This window comes from Manihot esculenta, chromosome 13 (genome assembly GCF_001659605.2).
Source record: "Manihot esculenta cultivar AM560-2 chromosome 13, M.esculenta_v8, whole genome shotgun sequence".
NCBI lineage: Eukaryota > Viridiplantae > Streptophyta > Magnoliopsida > Malpighiales > Euphorbiaceae > Manihot > Manihot esculenta.
The window spans coordinates 6220531-6237555 of record NC_035173.2 but is presented as its reverse complement, the minus strand read 5'-3'; the positions used below and the strand labels follow the sequence as shown (position 1 = coordinate 6237555).

At 34.4% G+C, this 17025-nt stretch overlaps 2 protein-coding genes and 1 long non-coding RNA gene across 4 annotated transcripts; 1 reads left to right on the top strand and 2 right to left on the bottom strand.

Annotated features, from left to right (window-relative positions):
- Positions 1 to 741: 741 nt before the first annotated feature.
- On the bottom strand, positions 742 to 4780 carry LOC110628992. Of its 2 annotated transcripts, none has more exons than XM_021775818.2 (5): positions 4338 to 4780; positions 3708 to 3868; positions 2953 to 2977; positions 2161 to 2263; positions 742 to 1140 (listed from the first exon to the last, which is right to left on the bottom strand). In XM_021775818.2, exons 1-5 carry the CDS (start codon positions 4641 to 4643, stop codon positions 1037 to 1039), a joined length of 699 nt encoding a protein of 232 aa, XP_021631510.1. In that variant the 5' UTR covers positions 4644 to 4780; the 3' UTR covers positions 742 to 1036. The 2 variants fall into 2 exon arrangements, with proteins under 2 accessions (XP_021631510.1, XP_021631511.1); XM_021775819.2 differs by lacking the exon at positions 742 to 1140 and adding an exon at positions 1148 to 1493.
- Positions 4781 to 11547: 6767 nt separating this feature from the next.
- On the top strand, positions 11548 to 12274 carry LOC110630547. The gene is made up of 2 exons (XR_002490399.2): positions 11548 to 11710; positions 11835 to 12274. It is a non-coding gene; the product is annotated as an uncharacterized LOC110630547 (long non-coding RNA).
- Positions 12275 to 15212: 2938 nt separating this feature from the next.
- On the bottom strand, positions 15213 to 16216 carry LOC110628964 (ylmG homolog protein 1-2, chloroplastic). The gene has a single exon (XM_021775782.2). The coding sequence runs from the start codon at positions 16180 to 16182 to the stop codon at positions 15415 to 15417; it is 768 nt and encodes a 255-aa protein (XP_021631474.1). The 5' UTR covers positions 16183 to 16216; the 3' UTR covers positions 15213 to 15414.
- Positions 16217 to 17025: the final 809 nt, after the last annotated feature.

Genomic DNA, 17025 nt, shown 5'->3' with positions numbered 1-17025 from the left:
ATAATCCCATTAATCAGTTGCAGCACACTGCTATCACACTGAACTCAGCCTTCATGAAATCCTTTACGAAAATCCAGGTCAAGACCACGTTACGTTGCCCATGAGTCCACAATAGCTTTGAACACCTCTCGGTATTCATACTAAAACCTTCTAGCCAATAACCCAAGCCATCCCTCAACAACCCACCACCAAGATCAAGAGCGACAACAGAGTGCGACTTAACCGCACTATCTGCGTTCAAAAACGCCCATGACAGTAAAGGAGGAACCCATGACACTTGAACAGCTAGAATGCTGTAGGTTCTATCGCAATCATAATACAGCAAATTCCACAGCCTGGTTAACACAAGAAGCAATAATACCATGGACAGATTGGCAAGAACTTTCGAATACTTCCTCATTTCGTCTCTGCTAATATGACCAGCAAAGTACCCTGAAAAATAAACTCCATGAAACCCTACTATTCATCTTAAACTTGCACCCAGGTTCTCCAGCAACAATGCAAGGACTGAAGATGAGATAAATTAAATGGTATGCAACTCATCAGGTAATACAAGACAATAAAGGTACATGATAGATTTAAGTTCTACATCGAAGTAACTATATTTTCTATTAAGAGAATCATTTCTCTTGATGAATAAAATGGGAGTAATTTGAAGATCCCGCAGGTCAATTGTCAAATGAAATGTCGAGGTTAGACATTTCCTGTATTAGTATCTTCCAACTTAAGGAGAGATCAAGCTGTGCACGGTATAAATCATGCTTTAAATTGATTACAAGTAATATCTTCAAGAAATTTTATTTGACATGGAGATTATCAGCCAACCTACTGACTAAACTACAACTAGGTTAAAAATGTTACATCATCCTAGCATTATCAGATATGCTTTTGCACTGGCTTCACTGAAACAACCATCAATCAGAGGGTAGCCACAATTTTCAAGAGCCAAAAGACAAAAGCTCTTCCAGCGTATCTCCATTATGGTACTCCCTGAGCTCTTAGGGACTTCACAATTAAATTTCAAGGACAATATCATTCAGTCCCTCTCATCAGCAAAATATCTCTGGGTGTCAAATGGCTGGTTCCGGAAATTTGGACCAGGTAACTCTGAAGGTATTCCTCTGTTCATTGGAGCAAATGCTGCATTGAAAACACAAGTATATGGGAGCTGCAGTCATGAGATTTGAATAAAATAAAAATCAAGCAGAATCAGCTATGCCTAGTTGTTCAATGAATGGACAACAATGAATACAAATAGAAGTTTGAGAAAACTATACAACCAAATGCAGAAGAAAAAAGAAACAGTCCTTCACACGGTCAAATGGAAATTGTTCTCACTCAACCCAGCCCTACAGGACACCACTCCTTTGTACTTGACACAGTATTGCCATGTTTTTGTAAATCAGGTAGTATTAGTTTTCTCAATAAAAGAATTCAGTCCTTAAAGGTAGTATCAAGGATCTTCTTTCTTTCAACCTGTGGTTTTGTTTCCCCTGAATAAATAAACTATTTATCAACTCAGGATTACCATAGCTTTTATAAGAATCTATTAATAAAATCTTGAAATCTATGCAAAGAAAACAAATCATTCAGCACATTAATCAATGCCAAAAAACTCTTAATCCGCACTTCCAAAAGTTATTGTACCAGTGGTACCATAAGTCAGTGATGTACCAAAAAATTAACATATAATGGAGTGCAAAAGTGAATAATTGTACTTCACACTGAAAATTCCCCTTCGCTCAAAATGCAGCAACTGCTAAGTCTTAAACCTAAACTGGTTAGGATTGGCTATTCATTTCTGTGTAGACATCACTTCGCTCAAAATACATAGTGAATTAAAAGCACAAGCTGTCTCCTTCCACACACTCCACAAAAAACAAAAAGGTTTAAGGTGAATTGATACAGGTGATCTTCAAGTAGACATTACACATGCACACGTAAACCTGGCTGTTGTGTACTAAAGCTATCATACTAAGCTCATTAGAGGCAGTCTTGGACTGACTAACTGACCAGCAAAAGATATCAATTTCAAACTGTCATTAAGTATTTCAGTTATTTAGACAGATATAAGTGTGACTCTGTCATCAATTTTGCCAAAGAATCTACATTAAAAATTAAGAAACCATAACATAAAAAAGCTATGCCCATTGAACTTACCTTTCTCTTCCATTCTTTTCTTTCTATCATATTCAAATTTGTCCCGAATTTGATTAACCTTATCCCATGTATCATCTTGCCTATTTCTCCCAAAACCTTCATCCTGCATCCAAACTCCAATCAGCAACAAAAACAAACATTCCAAAGGTAAAAGTATCAATTACTTTCAAATATCTTGTACTGTCCATTTGGAATCAAGAATTTTGTAAGAATTTAATTCAATTGAATTCTTTTCTTGCAAAATTCTTATTTGGAATAAAAGAATTCAAAATTTTTTAACTTGAAAATTTTTCATCATATATAGAGATGAAATCATGAATGATTTTGCAAGAATTCATTTGAATTCTTTGCTTATAAAATCATTCATTCCAAACGAGGGGGTAAAGTATAAGATCATACATGTAAATAACATAACAAATGTATGATCTCCAACATTACTCAATTTTCAATATTTACAAGCATACAAATCCATTCATAAGTATGCTTCCTAATATAGCAATATTCCTGGCAAACTTGTAGAAGTTCACTGTTTGCAAAATACGACATTGAATTAATTTAATACAAATAGGGAACAACTGAACTAAATTGTTATACAATTATAAATACCTCACAACCAATCCTTTTTTTATTCCAAAGTCCATCAGCTAAAACAAAAACTTAATTCAACCTCAATCCCAATATAGTTAGAGTCAGCTATATCTGCTAGAACAAATTAATATCATATAAATGTATTTACTTCATCCTAACCAAGTATAGCTCAAATAAAAAAAATAATATCGTCTGAGTTCATACCTTCATTTGCTCAAGTCTCTTGCTCCTGCAATAAAAACAAAAAATTATTAGGCAACTCTAGTCAAAACATGTGACTTTGTTATAAACAGCTAAAGTTTTAATTATTCATAACTTTTCAAGCACATGGCCCAACTCAACCCACCACCCTTTTCCCAAAAACATAATAATAATAATAATAATAATAACATTTAATATAAAATATAAGATATTACTATGAAATTTTTAACAGGCTTCTATTGGATCCCCCAACCCCTCCCCACCCCGATGCAAGAGAGAGAGAGAGAGAGAGAGAGAACAAGCTCTTGTTTTCATTGTGGCAATTTAACTTCCATGCTTCCATATATATGATTTTCACTTGGCTTCCACTTGTAAATTGTCAGGAACATGTTATGAATTTCTAACTATTTAAAAGCCAAATCCACAATTTTCGTGGCAGCAAGTAGGTTTTAGCTTTTTGTGTATATAAGGAGGTATCTTTTTATTCATTTACTTGTTTTAAGAACTGACAATAAGATCTAGCTTATCCTGCACACATAACCTTCTAGTTTACTCCACCATAAAAAAAAGTGTATTTATTAAGTCCAACATCTGCAAACAAAGCTAAGCATTTCCTTTGGCATTCCCTTTTCCAATATATATGATCATTACATATTACATGTATAATCATGTACTAGAGCATGAAAAATGAAATGCAGTAACAAAATATCTAGAGAGGGATTGGAATAGCAAGAGGGTAGAAACTTCCTTCAACAAACCTATATGGATTAAAATCTTGATCATCATCCTCAGCAGAATCGTAGTTGGCATGGTCTTGGGCAATTTTTTTAGAGTAGCCCTCATCCCAGTACAGCCTTTCCCAATTTTCTCGAAGTTCCTGATACAATTCCAAATATCTTTTGCACCAAGGCTCATGCTCCTTCAAGCACAATAAATATACAAGGATACAAAACCAGTTAATCCTCCATTAAAAACTTATACTCAACCAGCAGACATGAAATTCTTCCTCCTAGAATACCTATCCTAGTTCCAATTTATAAGAAATGAACTGGAAGAGAGTAAATGATCAATAGTTCTTCAACAAATTCTAGGCAATGACGGAGATTGGCCCCTTAGTGAAGACGCTTCAATCTCCTTTTACATATCTTAAAAATGAGTCAATGGGTGCCACCACAATTCCTAGCGCTAGTGCTAGAGAGACTTCCATTACAGTTCTGTGTGCAAAATCGTTCTTAATACACCTCTTTCATTCATTCAACAACGTCTATTAGCAAAAGCAAGCTCACTTTACTATGAATAACAAAATTGCTAATCTAATAAACCAAAAGGAAAACAACGCCACATCCTACAAAATGAGATAGAGAAAGAGATGAAAATTGAAAACTCACGGATTCCTTGAGAACAAGGCGTGTACGGCGCATGAACTGCTCTCTGAGCTGCTTACGGCGCCGGTTGGGGACGTTATCTCTTGGAATAACAAAGCGCTCGCGTGGAGGCACGTGATCGCCAATCTCGTGCATCTCGCCGTCGACTATCCACCACTGAGATTTCTGGTCGGTCTTTTTCGCTGAAAAGGCTGGGGACTTGGAGCGGCGCCTGTTTTGACCGGCTTCGTTTCTGGCATATCGAAGCTGGTAGGCTGCGAGCCGCAGGCCAGGGTTTAAGATCTTTAATTGTTTTACACAGGAGAACATGGGAACTGGAGGAATGAAGTTGCAGCGAGCAGTGGCCGCTTGCTATAGACCCGCCTCCGATGGGTTTTTGGGGGTACGGTTCAATTCACCAATTCGAATCCGATGAACCCAAGGTTTATGTGATTCAATTAAATTGCACATCTTTGGGAAAAAAAAATTGTATATAAATTTATTTAATTAAATTAAAACATATTATTTGAACTCAAATTTTATGTAATTCCATTAAATTGATGTCTTTGGAAAAAAAATAAACTGACAATATATATATCATGTGCACTCCCGTTTAGGAAAATTTAAAAATACAAAATTTCCTATACATTACAAGCTAAATTTCCTATATTATACAAATTAAATCGTTTATATTACTTATCGGAGAAAAAAAAAAAAGCCTTAAACCACGACAAATCGGCAGGTCGTCAAGACGTCAAATAGATCGGTACAGATTGGCAGGTCGTCAAGACGTTAGACAGGACGGTACAGCTCGGTAGGTCGTTCAGATGTCAGATAGGTCGGAAGGTTATTAAAAGGTCAAATCCTCGGAACGTTTGATCAACACTGGTCGACAGGTCGGACCATCAGGACGTCTAATCGACAGATTACTTCTGATACCCTCTCAAGATGGAGCATGAAAGTTTTGAATGCTCAACTTGTAAAGGAGAAAATGAAATTGATTTTTGCCCAAGGCCTTGGTGAAGATATCAGCCGGCAGCACGTAACTGCGAACGTAGGCTGTGCGAATGTTGTCACAGAGAATTTTTTATTACGAATAAAGTGGCAGTATACTTAGATATGTTTGGTGCGTTCGTGATAAACAGGATTGACCGCAATATACAGAGCAGCTTGACTATCACATACAATTGCATAGACATAGAATGAGACACACCAAGAGAAATTAGGAGGCCTTTCAACCATTTAAGTTCACAGGCGGCAGTGGTCATGGACCTGTATCAGCTTTAGCGGAAGAATGAGACACTGTCAGTTGCTTCTTAGTTTTCCAAGAATTGGGAGAGTCATCTAAAAGAACAGAATAGCATGTGAGATACCTGTGGGTCAAAAGGCAACTAGCCTAGTCAGAATCACAGTAAGCGGTCAAGGTAAAATTACAATTGGCACCCATCAAGATACCCTAGTCAGGTTGGCCTTTGAGATAATGGACTACTCAGAGAGCTGCCTCCCAATGAACCTGCAGTGATCGTTGCATGAATTGTGCAAGGATATGCACACAGTAGGAAAATTTGGGCCGAGTAATGATGAGATAAATAAGGCGACCACCAAGCACCTATAGGAAGTAGGAGCATTGAATTTAGCACCCGCAAGAGCCACCTTATGATTTTGTTCAAGAGGAGTGGCAGCCGGTTTGGAACCCAGTAATCCGACGTCAGAAATCACATCTAAGGCATATTTACACTGACATAGGAAAAGACCTTCTACGATGCGGGCTACCTCGAGATCCAAGAAGAAGTTCAGTTTTCCCAAGTTTTTCATGTGGAAACAGCGGCTCAAGTACTCCTTGATTTTTCGGACAGTGGAAAGATCATTTCCTGCGATAACTAGATCATCAACATAAACAAGGACAATCAAATGAATCGATCCAACGTGAAGAATGAATAAGGAGTAATCTGAATATGATTGCTGAAATTCATAGGCTCGTAAAGAAGTAGCCAGCTTCGCAGACCAACATCGAGGCGCTTGGAGCAAAAAGTAGAGACTTGTTGAAGCGACCGACTTCGCCAAAAGAGGAAGAGCCAAAGCCGGATGGCATCTCATATAGTGTAACAGTCCGGTCCAAACTGACCCAAATAACTTTTGGACCTACTTTCTACTTAATCCAAAATAGTTAATCCAAGTATTTGGTAGTTTCGTGCTAGCTATTATATATAATTTCGATTTTCATATTTTAACAATGTGGGATGTTTCATTCTTTCTCACTCAATTTTTCGACGTCTTCGTCACAATCCTCATGCTGAATTGGGTAGAATTGCTAAACCAGGACCAGACCCTCAAGTATTGTAGTTCCCCAGTGCCTCGGACGGCTCTACCTCATTCTGCACAAATAGCCCTTTCCTCGCAAGCCTACTAACTCCGTACAATTTTTTTAATCCAGGGTAGCTCTGATATCAATTATAATAGTCCGATTCAAACTGACCCAAATAAATTTTGGACCTACTTTCCACTTGACCCAAAATAATTAATTCAAGTTATTTAGTAGTTCCGTGCTAGCTATTATATACAATTCTGATTTCCGTATTTTAACGATGTGGGATGTTTCATGTAGACTTTTTCTTATAAATCACCGTGAAAGAATGCATTATGAACATCTATTTGATGTAATTCCCACTTCTTGGCAGCTATGACTGCAAGAAGGATACACATAGTACCCATTTTTGCTCTCGGTACAAAGGTATCCTGATAATCGAGCCCTCCAACTTGTATATTGCCAAAGATAACCAGTCGTGCCTTGTATCGTTCAATACTCCCATCAAAATTATACTTGATTTTGTACACCCACTTGCTGCCAATTGCTCGCTTCCCAGAAGGAAAAGCTTCGACTATCCATGTACCATTTTCCTCCAAAGCCCGAATTTTCATGCGCATGGTCTCTCTTCACCAGGCATCTTGAAAAGCTTTAGTATAAGAGGTGGGTTCATGTCCTACAGTAATCACTCCCAAGAAATACCTATGTTGTGCAGAGAATTTATCATAACTCACATAATACGTTATAGGATAAGGAGTACCTAAAGAAGAATCTGATTGAGAGGATGAGCATGTCAAAGGGCTTACACTAATCGCATGAGTAACATAGTCTTTTAAACTAGCTAAAACTTGCTTGGTTCGTTTCCCCGTCCTAACTGCTAGGGAGCTATATCATTCCTCTCGACCTCTTCATTGCATCCCCTTCCTAACTACTGGCGATCTCTTTATTGCATCCTCTTCCTAACTATTCGGGAGCTACATCACTCCTTCCAACCTCTTTATTGCATATGAGAAAGTCAGCTTCCTCATGATGGTCAGCATATGAACTACCCAAGTTGCCGGGCGATTCCTCTCCCACGTCACTGTGTGAGTCATCAACTACATGCCCTAAGTCCACACCATTTGCATCAATGGCCACATTATCAATGGTCTTGGAAAATGAAAATTATATTTCAATAAACACAATATCTCTTGATACAAAGTACTCTTGAGTGTCCAAATCATACAATTTTCAACCTTTTCATTCAAAAGTATACCCAACAAAGATACACAGATGACTTCTACTGGCAAATTTATATTTATCCCTTTGCAAGTTATGGGTATAACACAGACAACTGAAAACTTGAAGGTAATTGTAAGGAGGAGCTTGCCTGAAGAGAATCTCATATGGAGTTTTGCCATGCAACAACTCAGATGGAGTTCTATTAATTAAATATACGACTGTTAGTCCATATTTACCCTAAGATTTTGTAGGCAAGTTTGCTTGGAAATGCAAGGCCCTTGCCACATTTAGAATATATCGATGCTTTCTCTCCACTTGGCCATTTTGTTGGGGCGTTCCTATACAAGAGATCTAATGCAATATTTCGAGGTCTTCAAAATATTGCTTTAAACATACAAATTCACTTTCATTATCACTCCTAACAACTTTACATGTTTCTTAAATTGACACTTGATCATGGTTAGGGGTGAGCAATCAGTCGATTCGGTTTAAAATCGAACCGAACCGAATAAACTGAAAATCAAAATTTTGGTATTTATAAAAATCAAACCGAATCGATTTTGATCAGAAATCAAATTGAATCAAACCGGTTTGATTCAGTTTGGTTTGAATTTTTAATATTTTTTTTAATTTTTACACTTAAATTTTAGTATTATTTTAACCTTAATATAATATAATCTCTCTATATTATTGAAAATAATATACTATTATCACTAATCGGTTCGGTTTGGTTCAGTTTTTTTTGTTTTTTTCTTATCAAAATCGAACCGAACTGAAATAACTGAAAATTTTAAAATTAAAAATCGAACCGAATCAAAATGAATAAAAAACCCAACCGAATTTTTAAATTAATTCGATTCGATTTTTTCAGTTTGAATCGAATACTGCTCACCCTTAATCATGGCTACAAATTTCTTAAAAATACATGTCATGTCACTTTTGCGATTGAGCAAATAAATCCATACAGCAAGCGAACAATCATCAACTATAGTCAAGAAATAAAGAGCTCCACAAGAGGCGGGAGTTGTATAAGGTTTCCACAAGTCACAATGTATCAAATCAAAACAGTATGTTGCTTTATTATTACTAGAAAATAAAACCTCTCTCATTTGTTTTGCTCTAAAGCAAACTTCACAAGTTTTATTAGTTTATCTATCCAATCTATCAATTCTTGGAATCAAGTCTATCACCTTAAATGATGGATGACCCATTCTTTTATTCCAAAGCTCAAAGATTCCTTCACTACTCAGTTTGCAAGTATGAATTGAAGTGACTCGTTTGAGAAACTAAAACTCCTCTCGTTGCTCACCCATTCTAATAAGAATCATCGAATTTAGATCCTGTATAGCACATATTTTGTTAGTAAGTTTAATAACCAAATTTGAATGATTAAGAAGCTGAGAGACAGAAATCAAATTGCATTTTAGATTTGAAACAAAAAGAACTCATCGTAATTTTAAATTCTCGCCAAGCAAACATGGTTCTTTCTTTGATTGCCATGGTTTTCTCCCCATTAGACAATCCGATAGAGCATGGTGCAATGTCATGTAAGTCACTTAAAAAACCCTTAGTTCTTGTCATATAATGGGAAGCTCCTGTGTCAATAATCCAAGAAAAATTTCTTTGGTTATCTGTTAACCTCTCAATAGTATTATGGTGAGAGTTTAACATGCATAGCAAAGCAGCACATTGCTCATCATTGAGTCTGTTCAGCCCCTTTCGATCTGCATCCATCATTGCTTCTCATCCAGTATGAATTGCAACTGCTTGCGTTGCGTAAACACGGACAACACCTCCTTTGTTATGTCCTTCTCCAGTCCCACGCTTTTGAGTACTACCACGCACACCTAAGTTGCCACAAGGCCGAGTACTCCACTATTTTATGTAGCCTATTAATTGAAAACAACTTTCAGTGTCATGACCCTTTTGATTGCAATGAGAACAAATAGAAGTTTTATCTTTATCCCCCTGAATTCCGACTACTGGCTAGAATTGCTAAGCTCATGGGGTTGCCCTGTTCATCTTTGCTTATCGTCATAGTTCTCACTTGCTCCTGTTGAACCACCATAGCATAAGCACGATTCAAATTAGACAATACTCTGATACCATGTAAAGAAAGAGAATCACACAATTTGAGAATGAAAATCCTTGCCCTTTTATTAACAGGAATGTGACAATATATACACTAGGTTCACCTCTGTTTAGGAAAGCCTAAGAATGCAAAACTTTCTATACAGTACAAGTCAAATTTCTTATGTTGTACAAATTAAACTTTCTATACTGCACAAGACAAAAAAAAGAAAAAAATATTTATATATAAATCAAGTCTTAAACCACAATAGGTCGGCAGATCGTCAAAATGTCAGATAGGATGGTACAAATCGGTAAGTCGTTGAAACATCAGACAGATCGGTAAGTCATTAAGAGATCGGATTTTCAAGACGTCTAGTCGATACTGATCGACATGTCGGATCATCAGGAGGTTTGGTCAGCAAGTCGCTTCCAATATTAGCAAAAACAAGAAACGATATCATGCCTCACCCAAACTATAAACCGTACACTAGTCCACCTATCACAAAACTAAACAAACGTAGAGATGCTGCGGGCCGAGGAAATAAAATGAAAAATGCTTTCGCTTTCTCTCCTCTTTCTCGTTACTTTTTTTAATTTTCTCTTTTGCTATTTGGTAAGTTATTTCATCTACATAAATATAAGAAATATATTCTTAAAAAAAAGAAAATATATAATTGAGCTTTTTTTTGTTTAAATGTATTTTAGTAAAAAAAAATATTGTTATAAAAGATTTATATACTTCACTTCAAATTTTATCAAATTTATAACAATAGATTTTAATTAATTTCACATCATATATCCTAAACTGTCATTTAATTTGTAATAGAAATACTCATTTGATGTCATGCAAGCTATCAAAGTGATGGTTTTTTTTTTCTTTAGCTCTTTTATAAATGTTGACGTGATATTTTAAATTTTAATTAGAAATAATTTTTAATAAAATAAATTATACTTTAATTTTTTAATGTTTAAAATTTTATAAAATATAATTTTAATTATAAAATTTAATTTTATTTCTAAAATAATTCCTTCGATCATAATTCATTTTATATGTTTCAAAATTAATCTCTAAATGTTATAATTACCGGAAAAAAATACATACATTTTTTCTCACAAAGTAATCTTCCATTTTTTTTAAAAAAATTTAATTTTTTTATTTGATAAAAAAATAATTAAATAAAAATTAAACAAAAATGTCAACACAATGTGCATCCAAATTTAAAACCTTTTATCCAACTTTTCCACTCTCTATGACTTTTTAATTAATTATAAAAAAAATGATAGATTTTTTATTTAATTTTTATTTTATTATTCTTCACATATAACATATTAAAATCTAAACAACAGTGAGATTAATTTCTAAATATAAGAACTCATTTGTAGTGATAATATATTTAAGAATCAATTTATAAAAATATAAATATTCATTTTAATTAAAGATATAAAGTTTAAAAAAGCTATTATTTTGTTAATTAAATAAAATTTGAATAACTAAATTTAAAAATATAAAGACTAATTTGTAGATGTCAATAAATGTTAAGAATTAAATTACAATTTATCAATAATCTAACGGTATTAGATAAAAAGCATTGAATTTTTTTGTTATTGCAAGTTAAATCACATTATTCTTCTTTAAAAGGTGTTAAATTCCATGACAGTTAAAAAAAATATTGTGCTATTTACTTGTCATTTTTTCTTTCTCTCTTTCCTTCTTTCCTTCTTTGTTGAAATAGTCTATTTTCTCTGATGGAGTCTCGGCTTTCGTTAGCCCAGAGGGTGAGTCTCTCTTTACCTCCAGGTGGGTTGTACCTGCATAAGTTTTCTTTATAGTTAGTTGCATTTTTTAAGTTTAAGGTGAGGGATTCCTTTATCTGCAACCTTGTTAGTGTTTTACTGGATGTATTTTTATTGTTTGCCTGCAGGTTTGTTTCTTGATGACTCCTTGCATAGATCGACAAGCGGTTTTCTGTATGCGTGCCAACATGGCTTGTTTGTTCTCTAAGCCTTTTCAATTATGAATTGCTCTACTTTGATTTTTCTGATACCATTTGTTACTCCTCTTGAATTGGTTCTTTTATTTGGGTTTCATATCCATGATCAACACCTCCTCACCTGCCTTTTTTATTGTTTAGTGCTTGTTTTAAAAATCTTCTAAGTTACTCTTGACAATCTCTTTATCGTTGATTGGTTTTTCGCGAGTTTTCTGAGATGGTCGACGGTGACGTGTTGGAAGGCGTCAAAAGTTTCTTCAGTTGACTAGCATCTTTAGGGTTATATTAGTTTTTGGGCCTTTTTAGATCTCTTAAGTGTTTTTTTTGGCTTGTTGTGATGTAATACATCTCTATTAATAGAGATCTTTAACTTTGAAAAAAAAATGATAATTTTTTTATGGAAGAATTTTTACTTTACATTGTTTGGAAAAAGAGAGGAAAAGGAAAAATAACTTTTATTTTCTCCTCCTTATTTACTCTCCAAATTGGAAAATAGGAGTTTTTAATTTAAAAAATGTAAAATTATTTTCTTTACAAAAAAATAAAATTTATTTTCCCATCCATTCATTACTTTTCTAAACCATCCCGTAAAGTCATCCAAAAAAGCATCAGAGAAACGATGTAAATTTATATGTATACTGTAAAGTTTTTATCATGCCGAAAGTGTGATCGTCACATGAGATTTTGTGAAGGGATTCATTGAACTTTATTGCCTATCACCTGGCTCAATCAACAACGGTGTGTGTGTGATACCTAACTGTCATCATACTTCTCCCAGTGGTAATGTACTCCTTTATAATATTTTGCAAGATGCAATTTAATCCTCATTATGAATTGACGAAAATGCTTCTACTCTACTCTGCCAGAAATTTCTAATCGGATTCAAACACATACAAAAATTGAAAATCTCTCCTGCAAGGAAGTAATGACAACCCTAAGATTTTGTTCAGCAACACTATTTAGGTTAAATCAAAATATTAATTTTAGTGTTTATTGTTTGGTAACGGCTTCTTTTATCTATTCTCCCTAAAGTTTAATATTTGATAACAACTAGTTATACTTTTTTGAAACTTATGTCCACACCCTCCTTATTATCACAATATACTCTGCCATCGCTATGTTTTATCACTTTGATTTATATTTTCTATTCATTGATTTATTAGATATTTTCTAATTTATTAGAAAGATATTAATTTATATTAGTTTGTGATTTATATTAATACTTGTAATATTCATTCATGTCCTTTATTGACATTATATATTTAACTAATCCAACATTTATTTTGTATCAAAAATTTTATTTTAAATCACTATATATACAATTAACCACTGACGATTAATATCTAACAGCTATTCAAACAACTAACCATTAACAGTTAATATCTAATCACTATTCAAATGGTTAATATCTAATCACTATTCAAACAACCGCTATTCAAACAACTAATATGTCGAATACAGCCTAAGAGGTAAGTCTTGTGGCAAGTATTTTGGGCAGTTCTATGTGCCAGTGTAATATCTCCTATGTGCACGTAAGGAATCACTAGGAACTGTAATTTACAAGACTTGCAAACGTATCACTTACGTAAATGACAACACAATACTTACTAACGCTTTCGATTTTATCCACTGCTGGTCTCATCCTGCAAATGTTCTTTCATAAATCTTTTGAAATATGTACTTGTTGCCTTTGACAAAATCATGTTTCAGTTGCAATGATTAGCAATTAAGAGTTGCAATCCATCTACGGGTTTGTTGAAAAAGTGCACAATATTAGGTACACATATACACTCAAAAATCACAATGTATGAGAGAAAGAGAATAGATATAGAGATTTAACATGGTTTGATAAAGTCTACGTTAAAGGCAAAAATAAAGTTATACTATAATGAAAGCATATAATACAATCTCTCAAAACTTTCAAACTTTAACCGCGGTGTATTTCCCAAAAATTCCCAAAAATCTCACATACTATCGCTGTATAATGAAAAAGAGCGTGATACAAATTTCAATTGAGGGATGACACTGAAATAACTGTGTTAAGAGACAATGCGTGAAATTAGGTAGTATAAATCATTTATCCTATAAGTTGAGATGAATACCTTAGAAATGGTGCAAACCCAGGCATGCATTGAACTATCTTAAGATCTTTGTCCTATTAATGAATTGTGATTGTGATTGTGATATCAAGTTAAAGTTTGAGTAGTCAATTCAGTAACTGGAATGCAAATCCAGGGCAAGTAGAAACAACTATTTCCTAGGACAATCCTCCTATTCACTTGCTAATCTAGATAGTGCGATATCATATCTCATCATCTATATTAGAGTTAGACTTTGCTCTTCTGAAGGTCTGCCTCATGGTCAAGTCAGGTAAAACTCTTTATGGGAAAATCACTTCCACTTGGCTTAAACTATTCTAAGTTCGACCCACATTAAATCTACAGTCAACCCAATAAAGGCTGATACAATTCAAGTCATGCAAACAATATAATTTTCTCCCACCATCAAAATACAACTCAACCAAGCAGAATGTTGAGTTCAAACCCATCACATGATCATATCTTGTCTCCCTTTCACCCCACGGTTATACTTATATGACTTCTTACAAGGAACCCCACGGTTATACTTATATGACTTCTTACAAGGACAGGTGAGAATTTTCATTTGGTTAACTACAATTGGCAATATGATAACATGTTATCATACTTGAAAACAATAACCAAGCAGAAAGTTGAATGCAAAACCTTCACATGACCATATCCAGTCTCCATTTCACCACAATGGATATGTGACTTCTTACAAAGGCAGATGAATATATTCATTTAGTTAATGCAATCTGCAATATGATAACATATAATCACACTTAAAAAATATCTTCAGTTTATAAAACACACAATTTCTCAATGCACCCATAGTATATTAGAAGTTGTGCACTTTACAAGAAAACGCACAGAAAATTTCACTTAGATTGCATTTTTGGACAGATTGGAATTTGAAATGAATATTCTTGGACTTCATACGTTCTATTCTAGGGAGGATTCAAGAATGAGCGCAAGTGATGATATGAAACAGGGCACTCACAGTCTAATGAAATTCAGCTCACTTTTCAAAATAAAATCAGAAATTACACTAGTAATATGGAAAGATATCTATAAAGAAATGGATTCTACTTGGTCATTCACAAAATCCAAATATGAACTTAGATAGCAACACATCAAGGAGACAAGCAAAGAAGACATTTTAATCCAAATTTCTTTCAATAATATCCATCCATCAAACTAGGGAGAGGAACAGATAAGATATGAAAAATGCAGCAAACAACTTATAAAATTGTCATAGAGCAATAACAAAAGTAGTGTTTCCAAAATTTATATATCTTAACCAAATTGATCTATTACAGTATTACAATCGCTAAAACCACTAAGCCAAAAAGACCAGAAAACATTTGACACAAACTTTAAAATTATTTCTTACTGAATAAAAAGGCCTCCTAGTCACTCATCGTTCCCCTTCAAACCGCTGCACGGGTGCTATGGAGAATGGATCCGAGAAAACCCAGTACTGCAAATGCCAGAAGTGGGCTCACATCAAGTGTGTCGAAAACGGGAGGAATTATATTCCTAAACAAGTTCAAATACGGATCACAAAGGTCCCTTATAGCCGATAAGGGTTGGCGATCCCAGGGAATGTTAGGGAACCAACTGAGCAAAACCCTAACCATCAAAACTCCACTGTATATATCCAGCCATTTGCCCAAACCGGCCGCCACCACCGTCAAAGGAGTGTTCAAGAATCCTTTTGGACGGTTCCTGACGGCGGCGAAGAATAACGGGCCCACCGAGTGAATCAGGTTGCCTTGTAAAGCTCGAATTGCTGCCAACTCATTGAGATTAGGTAAAATCGAAATTCCTCCGACTGATAGAGCCAATTTCTGAATTGAATTTATAAATATCCGTGACAGAGAGAACGCAAGGGTCACGATGGTTGTCAGAGTCCGTGTTGACCCGGTGAGTAGGTCTTGTGACTCGGTAGGACGAGAAAGAGTGGGGGATTGTGAGTGCTGCGAGGTTCCCGACGCCAAAACCCTAACTCTTGGCTGTTTGGCGATGAAAATTGACGCTAGAGGTGCTTTGTTGGCGTTAATGGAAATAGAGAAGGGCTTTAGAGGTCCTTGAATCGGAGAGGAGATAGAGGCAGCGGGTTTGACAGGAGGACGGCCGGAGAGTTTAGTGTTGGAGAGGAAAAGAGCTCCGGTCTGGCAGGAGAGCATCAGTGCCATTTTTGCGGCGATAAGGTTTAGAGAAAGGTTTCTTTTGCTTATGGGTTTTAACATTTCGTTTTGGTTTTTCTCCTAGCGAACGGTGTCGTATTTTGCCACCCGAACACCCGATTAACGTGGGCACGTGCTATTCTTATGGGCTTGGACTATGAGAGCATTATTGACAAGGCAGACGCAGTTTAGATATTTTAGGATTTTATGGTTGATAAAATATGTTCGTATTAAATTTTAATTAATAATATCTATTTTATAAAATTTTAATTAAAAACTTTTATTACTTCGTTTAGAAAATTAAAAATAGCCAATTTAATTAAAAAAATAACTTTATTGGATAATTTAACTTTATTAGAAAAAAAAAATTTGAGACCTCATGAGCATGGAGACTCTAATTTTAGGCCCATAGTTCAATTAAGATGGGCTTCGACTGGTTTGCAAATTTTAAAAGGGGCCTTCATGGATCAATTTTCACAGATATTCAATCTAATTAAATATTTTTTGTACGGATTAGCGTTGTTTGTAATGGAATTAAATTAAAAAAAAAATATCCATAATAAATTTTAATTGAATTCAAATTTTGTATTTTAGGTATTTTTTACTCCAATTTATTTATATAAATAAATAATTAAATATTATCTTTTATCTTATGTAATTACATCAATTTTAATAATTCTCTTCCCCTTTATCTATCACTCAGAGATAATAAAAAAGAGAGAAAAATTTTAAAAATAAATCTCTTTAATTGTTTTAAAGTAATAAATATTTTTAGAAAAAAACTTTTAAAAAGTAATATAAAAGTAAATAAATAAATACTTATAAAACCAAAAAGGAGTTTAATTCTTGAAT

What these genes read in the sequence shown, in the direction of transcription:
- LOC110628964 (XM_021775782.2), bottom strand. Translation starts at nt 16,182, where the DNA reads ATGGCACTGATGCTCTCCTGCCAGACCGGAGCTCTTTTCCTCTCCAAC.
- LOC110628992 (XM_021775818.2), bottom strand. Translation starts at nt 4,643, where the DNA reads ATGTTCTCCTGTGTAAAACAATTAAAGATCTTAAACCCTGGCCTGCGG. An exon ending in CAAGATTTTAATCCATATAG is followed by an intron (nt 2,978 to 3,707) that starts GTTTGTTGAAGG and finishes TTTTTATTGCAG; the next exon opens with GAGCAAGAGACTTGAGCAAA. An exon ending in GAAAAGAATGGAAGAGAAAG is followed by an intron (nt 1,141 to 2,160) that starts GTAAGTTCAATG and finishes TTTTCAATGCAG; the next exon opens with CATTTGCTCCAATGAACAGA.